General features: G+C 46.0%; 1 protein-coding gene across 2 annotated transcripts in view; it reads left to right on the plus strand.

Moving 5' to 3' along the window:
• SPECC1L (sperm antigen with calponin homology and coiled-coil domains 1 like) overlaps nt 1-13587 on the plus strand; it is a 122420-nt gene that overhangs the window by 57845 nt on the left and 50988 nt on the right. For both annotated transcript variants that reach the window (XM_082667862.1, XM_082667863.1), the window contains exons 7-10: nt 765-940; nt 5076-5239; nt 6504-6595; nt 11719-11809. In XM_082667862.1, the coding sequence (XP_082523988.1) occupies nt 765-940; nt 5076-5239; nt 6504-6595; nt 11719-11809 (523 nt within the window). The remainder of the gene's footprint in view (nt 1-764; nt 941-5075; nt 5240-6503; nt 6596-11718; nt 11810-13587) is intronic.

Here is a 13587-nt window from a genome sequence, read left to right on the forward strand (position 1 = left end):
TGTCTTCTGTGGATTTGGTCAGCTTGCCGACGACAGCAATGCTCTGCTCTGATACAGAGGGTCAGGGAAGCTGGACTCGTAGTTTGGGTTGTGCCTCAGTTGCTCAGGCTGCCTTGGGGTGGTGGGCACTGGGCCCAGTCAGCAGCTGTAACTCTGGGAGAGGGGCTGCCCTGAGGAGCACGCCCGGCCACGGAGGCTGCGGGAAGCAGCAGGCTGTACAGGTCCTCAGCTCCTCTCTTTGTGTGATTTTTTGTCTGCCTAGATTAAATTCAGTGTTTTTCTTCTGGCTTCCTCTTCCTTTTCCTTTACTTTTGATTTTTTTTCCTGTTAGTTTTTGGTGTCAGGATATTTATAGTTTTTCCCTGTAAAATCTTTCACTGTGGTTCACACACCATTTATCTACCTTCTAGAGCTTTTCAGAGGTACATTTTGGATGCTGTGTTTATTTTCGTAAGACTAACTTTGATACCTGCCATGAGGAAGGGAGGCTTGACATTATCATTGTTAATACTGAGCACCCTGAGTGCCTGATGCCTCAGTAGGCAGATCAGCTGGAAACTCTTTTCCTCACTAAGAACACATTCACCAAAAATAATTACGTTTTCTGTTAGAAATAGGTAATAGCAATTCTCTGGGATTTAAAAGAAATTAGTCATCATTTGAGATAGTGCATTACAGCAATCTAATCATAAACACATTTTATTGCTTTAAAATAAGTCTTTACTGCTCTCTTTTGGAAATAAAAGTTTAGTTTTTTAATGTAGGAAGAATCAGCAGAATGGCGGCAGTTTCAGGCTGATCTCCAGACAGCGGTGGTCATCGCAAATGACATTAAATCTGAAGCCCAAGAGGAGATTGGTGATCTGAAGCGCCGATTACATGAGGCTCAAGAAAAAAATGAGAAACTCACAAAAGAATTGGAGGAAATAAAGTCACGCAAGTATGTTTTGACAAACCAGCTCTGTACTTACGTTTCAATAGAGAGCACTTGAGTCATGGTTCTGTGATGTGGTTTTATGGAAAGAACATAGGCTTGACACTGGTGTGATTGAGTTTGGGTCCAGTGGAAGTTACTCACCTTTTCTGGCCTCACTCTGTGACCCCTGTAAAGTAGTGTGGACTCTGTGGCCTTTCAGAGCTGTTGTCAGTGTCCGTAGTCAACAACTCTGGAGGGGTTGGAGTGGCCGCTGGCATGTGGTCCATTGTGGTTCCCGCCAGTCCTCTGTCCCCTGTCCCAGCCCGTTGCTCTTCTTTGGGTTGTACTCCTCACGGAGGGCGTGGACCCTGGAGGCAGACAGACTCGGCCCCGTGCAGCTCTGCCTCTGCTGGGTGTGAGGGCTCGCTCAGGCCCTCAGTTTGCTTGTCTCTGCAGTGGACACAGTCCTGCTTGTGTCACAGAGTTGTTGTAGGGCTGAAGTGAGACACCCCTGGATGGCGCTCAGGGCCACGGCCAGTGTCCATTAGCAGGTATTTTAGAGACCCGGGTGAAGGATGCAGGCTGATTTCTCTCTACCGCTTGCTTGAGGAGTTGTCTTATGCTTAATACACACAGGTATTTTCCCATTTAACATAGAGCTCTTTGGAAACCCGTAAAAAGTCTTAGATGATGTGCTCTGAGTTCCTAGTGAGATTCTATCTGTGAGCGGGGGAGAGTGGTTTTTGAGATTTTTATTAAGTATCAGTAGAGTTTGAGGTTATTGTGAAGAATTTGATTATTCATTACTTTGAACAATTCTTAAGCAGCCCTAGGTAAAAAATTTAGAAAAATATTTAACAGGCCAACTTGGAAAAGCTGTCTTATTTTATTGTTGCCTAGGTCTAGTGGATGCCCAGTGGGAAGTATTGTTAAACCATTTTTCTTTGGCTTCTTTAATAAGCAGAACACGGAGGAATGAGTTGGAAGGTTATTAATTCTCCACTAGTACATTACCCTTCCTCCTTTGTACCACTGAATGAATAGAAATGCTCCATTCGAAAGGTAGCCCAAGTGACTGAAATTCTACTCTGAGAGACTTGTTCCACTGGCTCCCGAGAGCCTGTCAGTGTTTGAGACACATACTTAAAGGATGTGCCCCTAAGAGAAGTAGCATTGTGTAGAGCAGCAGTTCTCAGAGTGAGGTCTACAGACCCAGGGGTCCCCAGGGCCCTTTCAGGGGCTCTTCGAGGTCAAACTGTTTTCATAATAATGCTGACGTGCTGTTTGCCCTCTTCACTGTGTTGACTTTTTGCACAGATGGTGGACAGCAGTTGTTGATGGATCAAGGCCTTGGCACCAAATTGTACTCGTGGTCATTGTGCTCTTCCCCACCAGCCACTCTCATTTTCAAAATGCCGGTTTCACTTACAGATGTCCTTGGTGTAGCAGTAAATTAGTAATATCACTCTGTCTTGGTCCTTGAGTATATTCTCTTTTTTTTAATATTTCTTTTTGATGTGGACCATTTGTTTTTTGAAAGTCTTTATCAAATTTGTTACAATATTGCTTCTGTTTTATGTTTTGGTTTTTTGGCCGTGAGGCATATGGGATCTTAGCTCCCTGACCAGGGATTGAACCCTCACCCCCTGCATTGGAAGGTGAAATCTTAACCACTGGACTGCCAGGGAAGTCCCCTATTGTATTCTTTTTTTTTTTTTTTTTTTTTTTTTGGCTGTGTTGGGTCTTTGTTGCTGCGCGCGGGCTTTCCTCTGGTTGCGGCGAGCAGGGGCTACTCTTTGCTGCAGTGCGCAGGCTTCTCATTGCAGTGGCTTCTCTTGTTGCAGAGCACGGGCTGTAGGCGTGCGGGCTTCAGTAGTTGTGGCACGTGGGCTCTAGAGTGCAGGCTCAGTAGTTGTGGCGCACGGGCTTCGTTGCTCCGCGGCATGTGGGATCTTCCCGGACCAGGGCTCGAACCCGTGTGCCCTGCCTTGGCAGGCGGATTCTTAACCACTGTGCCACCAGGGAAGCCCCCGCCACTGTATTCTTTTTAAGGTCCTATGAGATGGGTGGGAAGTCGCGTAAGGAGCTGCTGCTGCATCTGCTGCTGTGTGCCCAGGTGTGCAGCAGTCTGGAAGAGAGCACTGCCTGTCACTGCAGTTTGTGCTGTTTTCATTTTTCATGGAGTGAGGATTTTTACTTAAGAATGACTGACACAAGCTATTGGTATTCAGACTTTAGTGTTTGGTGGATATTTCTTGAAAATGATTAAGGGAGCCTGTCACTTCAAGGAAAGCAACTAACAGTGTTTGGTACCAATGATAAAACATGGGCTTTTAAGTGAATGTTAGGATTTTGGAAAACTTGTATCTGCCATTGCAAGCTCAGCAGCTTCCCATAAAGAGTTTCCTGATGAGATCCCTAGTGATATTAACAAGAGACTTGTAAAGAATAAATTGTTTGTTTGTTTTGCGGTACGCGGGCCTCTCACTGTTGTGGCCTCTCCCGTTGCGGAGCACAGGCTCCGGACGCGCAGGCTCAGCGGCCATGGCTCACGGGCCCAGCCGCTCCGCGGCATGTGGGATCTTCCCGGACCAGGGCACGAACCCGTGTCCCCTGCATCGGCAGGCAGACTCTCAACCACTGCGCCACCAGGGAAGCCCTAAAGAGTAGATTGTTTAATGACAGGCACCGACACTTGGAAAATCCATGTAACTCTGTGAACCAGTATTTTCCGTATGACCAGGGCATGATGTCAGCCAGTCCTGGGTGGGTAAAGAATCCATATGCGTTAAAAGTGCAAGATGGACAGAGTAGGAAAATTTCATTCATTCATATGGTTTCAGGTTCCACATTTTAACTAACTTATAAGTTACTACCACTTATTGTGTTTTAGTGTTTATCAAAGAAGAATAGCCATAGTTATGTTTTAATATCATTAAAATATTCTTCCCTGGACTTCCTTGGTGACGCGGTGGTTAGGAGTCCACCTGCCGATGCAGGAGACACGGGTTTGATCCTTGGTCCAGGAAGATCCCACATGCCGCAACTAAGACCTGGTGCAGCCAAATAAGTAAATAAATTTTTTTTAAAAAAATAAAAACATTGCTATTCTTCTTATTAATTTTTTTGATTTGGAAAACATAGTTGTTTTTCATAAAAATATGTTAATTATGTTAATAAGCCCTGAGTTTATTTTTAGATGAGTTAAATATTTAAAATATTTAATATGGTAAATGTCAATCTCTGTAACCCACATAAACAAAAGCTCTTTGGGGTCCTCAATAGTTTTTAAGAGTGGAAAAGGGCTCTAAGACCAAAAAGTTGGATAATGGCTATTGTACATTCTTTATTAAAACTTCCAAGCATGAGGCATTTTGGCAAAAAAACTCTGTCATAAGAGCCAAATGGCCACCAAAGACAAATTTTCCTACGGACTGGCTTAATTTTTGTACAGTATGAACTGGCTTGTAGTTATATAACACATGCAAACTCTGCAGCTGAAATCTCTTTCCAGATGTAAACTTCAGTGTTTGCTCAGTGAATGAGAGCTTTCCAGAAATGAAGTGGAATTGATTTTTTTAGTTGACTCACACTGAACATGTAGGAGATTCATGTTACCAATACGCGTCCAGGCTTTCCCCCCCTCCCCCTTTGTAGAAATTCTATTTGGTGACTATACCATTTTTAAAAAATAATTTAAGAGTATGGGATTTGATTTCATTTCTTTGTATTTCCACGCCTATGCATGGCATGTTAGATAGAGCAGGTATCAGTTGTCTGCATGTGCTGTGAATTCCCAGACTCACTGTCCTGGGAAGGGCCTTCTCCACTGCACAGAACCTTACAGTCCCTAGTTCTGAGCCCACCTCCCATTTTACTGCTAATTGGTTACTGATGTTCTCACCTTACACTTACACAAATGAAAATGGAAACTAATGGTTACTTAACCTAGTTAGGATAACCTGATATAAAAATTTTAGTATTATTTCCTGGAATTCACCAAGCAAATAAGAATATTAGACCAGGTAATTTACTCAGCTCAACTGATACTATTTTCTTGTTTTTAACTGATACTTTTTAATACTTCTCAGTTGGGAAGGGGAAATGTGTATTTTCTAGTATGTATACAAAAATGCCCTGATTTCAGTACTGTTTTCAGGCAAGAGGAGGAGCGTGGCCGGGTGTATAACTACATGAATGCTGTTGAGAGAGACTTGGCAGCCCTGAGGCAGGGGATGGGGCTGAGTAGAAGGTCCTCGACTTCCTCCGAGCCGACCCCTACGGTGAAGACCCTCATCAAGTCGTTCGACAGTGCGTCTCAAGGTAACATCCATCGTGCCCTAGCGGGCGGTCGTGTTCATGTACCACATGTTCTCTGTTCTAGTTGATGTTCTTTACCATCTTACTCTGAGTCTCATCACATTTCATATGATGTTAGTGAGTTAGTCTTCCTGCAAGGTGGATTTTAACAGGAGATTTGGGATCTGTTCAGCCTCAGAGATCTCGGAGTCAGACTTGGGCCTTACCCCATGCATGTGTGTCTTCTCCGTGCCTGAGAACTTCCAGATGTGGGACTTCAGCCCTCTCCCTTGCTCTGAACTCCTCAGGCCCAGTGTATTCAGATGCTACTTAACACTGACACCCACGTGTCTCCCAGACATCTTCTCACATCCGAAACCAGATCTTGTCCCTTAACTTCCATCTTTCCCCATGTGAATGGCAGCACCATTCCACCCAGTCACGTAAGCCAGAAATCTCGGAATCTTCCTTCTTCCTTCAATCCTCCTTCCTCACCTTGACATTGACCCATTAGCGAGGCCTCTTGGTCTGGCCTCCCGTACCCACACCTGCTCTGCTCTCCATCACTAGGGGTGCACCATCCACTGCTCATTCAGTGGCCTCCTCTTTATTTTTTAATTTAATTTTTTTTTTCTGGCTGCGCCGTGCGGCTTGCGGGGTCTTAGTTCCCTAACCAGGGATCGAATCCGGGCCCCAGCAGCGAAGGTGCTGAGTCCTAACCACTGGACCGCCAGGGAATTCCCAGGATCCTACTTTTGAACAGTTCAGTCTAGAGAGGGAGACTGACATGTGAGCAGACAGTTACACACATTTAATTGCACTAAATGAAGTACGTGTGAAAATCCGTGTGGAGGGAAGTGATGAGCTCCTTAGGAGGAGGTGAGGGAAGATGAGCAGAGCCCGGCGTTCCTTCATTTAATATGCCGCGAACTGCACGCCAGGCTTCTCATCTGATGCAGTTGCAGAAACACTCATCCTGGAGCTTTTGTACTTTGATTTCCTTGGTTTATGGAACACTTAACCGCGTAATTAAATAACAAAAGTGAAATGACTGGCATAGTCAGGGTTGGAAATAAACACAAGTAGTCTCAGGAACAGACAGTCCGCCTGACGGCAGGACGGCTGCTCCGTGCAGCCGTGAGTGTTGAGGAGGTGAGGTGTCTCCCGTTCCCAGGGGAGCCGCGAGCGCTGGTTCATGGGATGAACCCTTAAGGAGAGAGCAGTTATGAAAGCTTGCACTGCACCTTGTTGTGTTCATTATTTACTTGTGTGTGTGTTGTTTTTCTAGTCCCCAGCCCTGCTACAGCTGCAATTCCTCGAACGCCTCTGAGTCCAAGTCCCATGAAAACACCCCCTGCGGCAGCCGTCTCCCCCATGCAGGTAAGTGCCTGTGACCATGGAGGCTCTGGGGGTCCCAGCTTCTGAAAGCTTGTCCTTTTCAAAGTCACCTACACTATGGCGCGGGGGGCAAATGGCTGCCTCTTGAGGGATACAGTTGCAATTGTTTTCCTAGGTTGCTGTGAAATTCCCTAGTTAAGATAAATTATGTTAATGTCAAGTATGTTATTCTTCTGAAATCCTCTAATAATAGTGATAGCTAACAACTAGTGAACACTTATTATATGTTCTACACTGTTCCCAATGCTTTATAATGTTAACTCATTTAATCCTCATGACACCTCTGTTGGCTATTAGGTATTATTCTTATCCCTAGTTTTCATATCTGGAAACTGAGGCCCAGAATGGCTAAGCAGCTTGCTGAGGGTCATACAATGAAGTGTTCGAGCTGGGATTTGAGCCTGGGTGGCATGACTTCAGACACCATGTTTTTAACCCCTACACTAAGATAACTTTCTAAGTAGAATATACAGTCAACCCTCGAACAACGGGGGGTTAGGGGCACTGACCCTCTGCGTAGGTAGAAATCCACTTATAATGTATGGTCAGCCCTCCGTGTCTGCACTTCCACGTCTGCGGATTCCCAGCTGCGAGTTGTGTAGTACCTGGAGTATTTACTATTGAAAAAACACACATGTAGGTTGACCTGCACAGTTCAAACCCGTGTTGCTTAAGGGTCAGCTGTATAGTTGGCATGTCTCATCCCCTGCTGCACTGCAGATCACCCAAAACTTAGTGGCTTAAAACAGCAATTTTACTATTTTTCTTATTTCTCTGGCTTTGCCTGGGCTCACCCCTGCAGCTCCACTCAGCTGGAGAGTGGGCTGGGCTTGGGCTCAGCAGGGTGGCTGGGCCGCCCTCTCCACGTGGTCTTTCTCTCAGGCTCCTTCATGGCCTGGTGTCTCAGGCTCCAAGAGACTAGAAGCAGGAGTTAGCAAAGCCCTTTAAGACCTGGCTGGGGACCTGGACTGTGTCACTTCCATCCCATTATTTTGGTCTGAGCAAGTTGTAGGCCAGCCCAGATTCAGAGTCAGAGTGGGAGGGGTCTGCACAGGCGTGAATCCAGAGCAGTGTGGCTCTTTCCGGGCCGCTTTGTAGCAGGCTGGCCCAGGGGCATTGCTGACTCATCATGAACAAGTGTCTCAGGTGCCCTTCTTGCCACTGTGGGAGTGCAGACCAGAAGCAGGGCAGGTGGCATGACTGTCGAGCTCAGGAGGCCCTCTCACTATGCCCTTGCTGTGAGCCACTTTGGGGACAGTAGCTGAGGTGGAGTTTCTCCACGTAGGTGAGAGTAGCCTAAAACCCAGTCCCCTGTGATCTAGGGTAGCCTTGGCTGCACCTCTTCCCTAAAAGATTGGGTTTGAGAACATTTTGTCTGAGCAGAGACTTTTGTAGGTGTTAACTACTGGCTGTGTATTTTGTGAGTGAACTTTTTAACCTTTTCCTTTGTAAAGTTTAGGGTAGAAGTGCTCTCCCTCTGCATTTGTAATGTTGCAAGTTGTGGCTTTGCATTTATGTTTATGTAGAAGATGTTATACTCTTAATTTGAAAGGAAGGCAAAGGGAATTCCATATTCTGTCTATAATGAGCTTTTTATATACTCGATTAATCAAACTTTCTAAAGACATGAAGAGGGACTTCCCTGCTGGCGCAGTGGTTAGAATCCGCCTGCCAATGCAGGGGACACAGCTTCGATGCCTGGTCTGGGAAGATCCTACATGCCATGGAGCACCTAAGCGCGTGAGCCACAACTACTGAGCCCATGTGCCACAAGTACTGAAGCCCACTTACCTAGAGCCCATACTCCTCAACAAGAGAAGCCACCACAGTGAGAAGCCCATGCACTGCAACGAAGAGTAGCCCCTGCTCGACGCAGCTAGAGAAAGCCCACACACAGCAATGAAGACCCAACGCAGCCTAATTAATTAATTAATTAATTAATTTAAAAAAACAGGGACTTCCCCGGTGGTGCAGTGGATAAGGCTCCACGCTCCCAGTGCAGGGGGCCCGGGTTCAATCCCTGGTCAGAGAACTAGATACCACATACATGTTGCAACTAAGGAGCCTGCCTGCCGCAACTAAGACCCGGCACAACCAAATAAATAAATAAATATTTAATAAAAGAAAGAAAAACAGAATCAAAAATAACATTTAAAAAAAAGTTGAAGATATAAATGAAAGCAGATGAAGGTGCAAGATATAAGGTGAAGTTTCTCTAAATAGTGTTTGTCAGTTGAAATTTAATGTTCATGGCGTCACTCTGTAAACTTTTGTAAAGATAAGAGGTAAAAAATGTCATCTCTCTAACTTGGAAAAAAAACTAGTAATTATAAGCCACATTCAGTAGCTTTTTAGTACTTGATTAGTTAGCACAGTGCTTCTCAAACCTAATTGTGCACAAAAGTCATGTGGAATTTTTAAACACGTAGATTCCCAGGCTTCATCCCAGTGAACAAGAATCCCTGGGGAATGGGGCCTAAGATTAGGATTGTTAGTTTTTCAAAACTCCCTGAGTGGGAATTCCACTTCTGGCTATGAGGGAGTCAAGGGCTGGATTATTCTGCCACCACAGACTGCTATAAGGCTGGACAAAATGTAGGAAGCAGTTACATTCATACGTGGTAGGACAGGTGGTGCAGGACTGAAATCTTTGGAGAAAAGTTAAGAAAGCTGAGCCTTACTGTGGCCCACGCTTTTCCAGATGGTGAGCAGGGAGGATGAACCCACATGGAGCAGGGAAGGGAATGCCAGCTGGATCCGAGGAGACACAGATCAATGTACAGGGAGAACAAGGGCTGGGATTTGGGGGCAGGGTGCCTGGGAGGAGAGAGCCACGCAGAAAAGGTCTAGAGCTCTGCATAGGCCTCCCTTTGAGTCCTTGCTGAGTGCCAGTCTGCACATGTGTAGACATGGGTCGAACCCCGCAAGGCTGAGCAAGAACGATTTTGCAGCAAAGATCAGTTACCGGGAATCTGGCAGACAGATGCTTCCCATAGTTTACACAGAGCAGGGATCATTTGAGTTCCTACTGGCCACCGTGGAAAAACCTCTTTGAATACTTGGAGCATTCATTAGAGACCTCAGTGACCACTCTGTGAAGTGGAACTAAATAGCCCTAGAGTAAACACTATTCTAGATCTGCCCTAAATGACCTTAAAAACAACCTCAGAAGGTCCAAGGAGATCCATTAGTAACGGGATAGGCAGTCTCTGAACTGCTTACCAGTGATCCATGCCTCCTGCGGCTGTGCTCTTGTGTCATCTGCTCCTTCTGAGGGTTGGCTGGGCTTCGTGACTTGCTTCTCATGAACAGAATGTGGCAAAAGTGATGAGCTGTCCCTTACAAGATAAGATGGTGAGAAAACTCACTTCTGTCTGAGGACTCCTCTTGCTATCTCCTAGATTCAGTCACTCCAGCGAACAATTGGAAATTGAAATACTTAGCGATACATTGAATAAAATATTGTGCAAGACCTTGTAGTGAAAACTATAAAATAATGCTGAGAGAAGTTAAAGGCGTAATAAATGGGAAGATACATCATGTTCATGCGTTGGAAGACTCAGTCTTGTTAGGATCTTGCAATTCTCCCTCACATCGAGCTGTAGATTCAACTCATCCAACTTAGAATCCCAGCATGCTGTTTTGTAGAAATTGATAGTATAATTTAAAATTTATGTGGAAATTTATAAAACTCTGAATGTCCAAAGCATCTGGGGGGGAAAAAAGGAACAAATTTGGAGGACTTCCACTACTTGATGTTAGCACGTAGAGTAATCAAGACAGTGTGGTTCTGACATAAGTTTAGATCAGTAGAATAGGTAGAGAATCCAGAAATAGGTCAGCTGATTTTCAACAAAGGTGCCAGGGTAATTCAGTGGGAGAGGGATAATCTTTTCAACAGGATTCCAGAAAAACTAGATATCCATATGGAAAAAAAAAGAAAAAAAATACCTTTACCTCATGGCATTCATCATAAAAATTGAAATTGACTATAGACTTAAATGTAAAAGCTAAAACTACAGAACTTCTACATGAAAACATTAGAGAAAGTCTTCGTGACCTTCGACAAGGCAAAAATTTACTTAGGACACACAAAAAAATGAACTATAAAAGAAAATTAATAGCTTGGGCATCAAAATTTAAAACTTCTCTGAAAGATATTAAGAACATGACAGACAAGACTGGGGAGAATATATTTGCAATTTATTTATCTGTCAAAATCTTGTATTCAGAGAAGACTCGTTTGTCATCTTGGTTCAAGACAACCCAATAAATAACGGACAAAAGAGTTGAAAAGTCCCTTCCCAAGAGAAGATACACAAATGGCCAATAAACACATGAGAAGTTGCTCAACATCGTAGTCATCAGGGAAATGCAAGTTAAATCCATTATGATATCTCAGTACGCACCTTCTGGATGGCTAAAATGAAGACTGCCAGTATCAAGTGTTGGTGAGGGTGTGGGGAGGCTGGCCCTCTCACACGTTGCTGCTGGGACTATGGAATGAGTAGTCAGAATTCAGCTGGATAAAAAAGGGCTGCGAGAGCTGAGGAAAGAAGCATGAGAACAAGCCCAGAGCTGGTGAACAGCGTGTCCTTGTGGGCAGGAGTGAGTAGTTGGTGGTGTTGGGGCATCACACAGAGGTGGCGGGAGGTGGCTCAGGAGAGCCGAGAGGGTTCAAGTATTTGGTAGGTACGTGTATGTATGAGACCGGAGGGGAGGAGGCCGGTGACCAAGCTGGTGCTGAGTTAAGGTGCCAGGTTGTGCCTGGCAGCAGTGTTGGAAACTTAGTGAGGAGGTGACAGAGTGAGATCCATTTGGTACTGGGGCATGAATGGCCAATCCAAGTACTAAAGGAGCACATCCGGATTTTGCTGATTGGCGAGTGAGGGGCATGTAGGATCTTTCTGTGTTCATTTTAAAATAGTATACTGATCACATTATATGCCTCTGGGAGTGTGTGTGTGTTTTTTTCAGTCTTACTGTAATAGTGTGGAAGGAATTATGCAAATTCGTAACTAAATATTTACTCTCTGCAACATTTACTCTGTGAAACCCAGCTCTGATTTAACCTAATATGGACACTGTTTGTCTTATGATTTCAGAGACATTCCATAAGTGGACCAATCTCTACATCTAAACCCCTGACAGCCCTGTCAGATAAGAGACCAAACTACGGGGAAATTCCTGTTCAAGGTACATCTTGTGTGCAGTATTTCACTTTTGTTGTTAATTTTTTTATTCATCTGACTTTTGGGGCTAACTAACTTGTTTTTCTTTTATTCTTGACATTATTTCTACCAGTCTGATACACATCTTTATCACAGGTTTACTAATAACACGTCTTAATTACAGATGAGGAGACTGTTTGTTAATAGATGCATCTTGGAAGATGACTTCATAGTGTCACGAGGGTGACAGGGAGTCCACACTGTTGCCAGGCCCTGTTTTTACAGTTCTTCGTGGGGCGTGTATAGTTATCCCCATTTTATAGATGCGAAAAATGAGGCTTCAAACAGTTAAATAACTCATAAACACAGGTTGACATTTAAGTTAAGGAACAGTAGACCCGGACAGCCTGGCTCCAGAGCCCATTCCTTTGGTCTTTGTGCTCTGCATCACTTGTGAAAGAAAAGCCTCTGATAGCTGGGGTTCAGCGAGTGCCATTTCCACGCAGCTCTTTATGGCGGCCCCAGCACCCGAGCCCAAGGCTTCTGCCTTTCGAGGTCAGGGGTCCTTCTCCCCCACTGCCTCCCTACGTGTGGTGCTGAAGTGCTTTGGAAAAACGGTTTTGGGCATTGGACCAGGTGCTGGGAAAGGCACACTTGGTTGGGGTGGGTGTGGAGACGCCCGGCAGGTGTGACACCTTCCGGAGCCCAGGCCCCTCCTGGCTGGGCAGGCTGGGCCCCTCCTGCGCTCCTGGTGTGGGAGTCAGGCTCTGGGGCTGCGACTGTGCAGTTTGGATGGGTGTGGGGGAGAGAGAAGCAGAGGACTGGCTCTGTGGGCTCCGGGGGGCTGCCAGGCATGGGGTTCAGTGGGCAGTTCGCGTACAAGGGGGATGGTGGAGCCCAGGACAGTGCTGTTGCCACTGCCCCTGCAGACTTGCCTTCCATCCCGGCTTCAGCTTCTGGTTCCTGTGTTAGCTGTGGCCTGAGCTCTCTTCTCCCCTCGGAAGGTCCTCCTGCTAAGGGAACAAGTGTGGATGGTTTAAAGTCTCCCTTTACATCTGTGCTGAGTTCCCACCCTGGCCCCCAGATGGATCCGGGGATTGTGTGTGTGGTCACGGGTCCTGCTGCTGACCTCTTGGATGCTGTTTCCTTGTGTAAGTCGGGGTCATCGTGAACATCTAGCTCAGGGCCTTGGCTCCCTCTCCCAAGGCTCTCTTACCCCTGTGGTCAGCTTTGTACCCTCTCCTGTCCACCCGAGCTGCTGTGGTCCACGGTGTCAGTGGCTGTGGGCAGCATCTGGCCGTGTTGAGCCCGCCCACCCCTGGATGTTCTTTCTAGTGTCCTTCACGCCCACTCTGCATCTCCTCCTCCGTCTCCTGTGCTCAGTCCTCCTGCCTGGCCTGTGAGGGGTGCTGTGCCCAGGGCCTCTCTCTCCTGTCTGTACTCACTCTGTTACTGCGTCCGAAGGGGGCTTCTCCCCTTTCAAGGCTACCTTCCCCACTCATCTTGATTGGCCCACAGCAGCACAAGGTTTACTGGGGAAACCTTGCCAGCACCAGTGGTGTTTCTCAAACTTACCTGTTGATAAGATTTACCTGAGTCACTTGGTAAAATGTGGAATCTGGGGCCTCGTCTCAGATCTGCTGACATGGACTCTCCAGGAAGGGAGCTTGGAAACTTCATTTTCACAAGCACCCCAAGTGATTCTTAGGAAGGGACAAGTTTGGGAAACTGGGCAGAGATTACCATTTAGTTTTGCTCTTAGCCTGGCTTTATAGGTGGAAAGTGGGTGTGGAAGGTCTGCGG

Source organism: Grampus griseus (assembly GCF_964374135.1).
Source record: "Grampus griseus genome assembly, chromosome: 12".
NCBI lineage: Eukaryota > Metazoa > Chordata > Mammalia > Artiodactyla > Delphinidae > Grampus > Grampus griseus.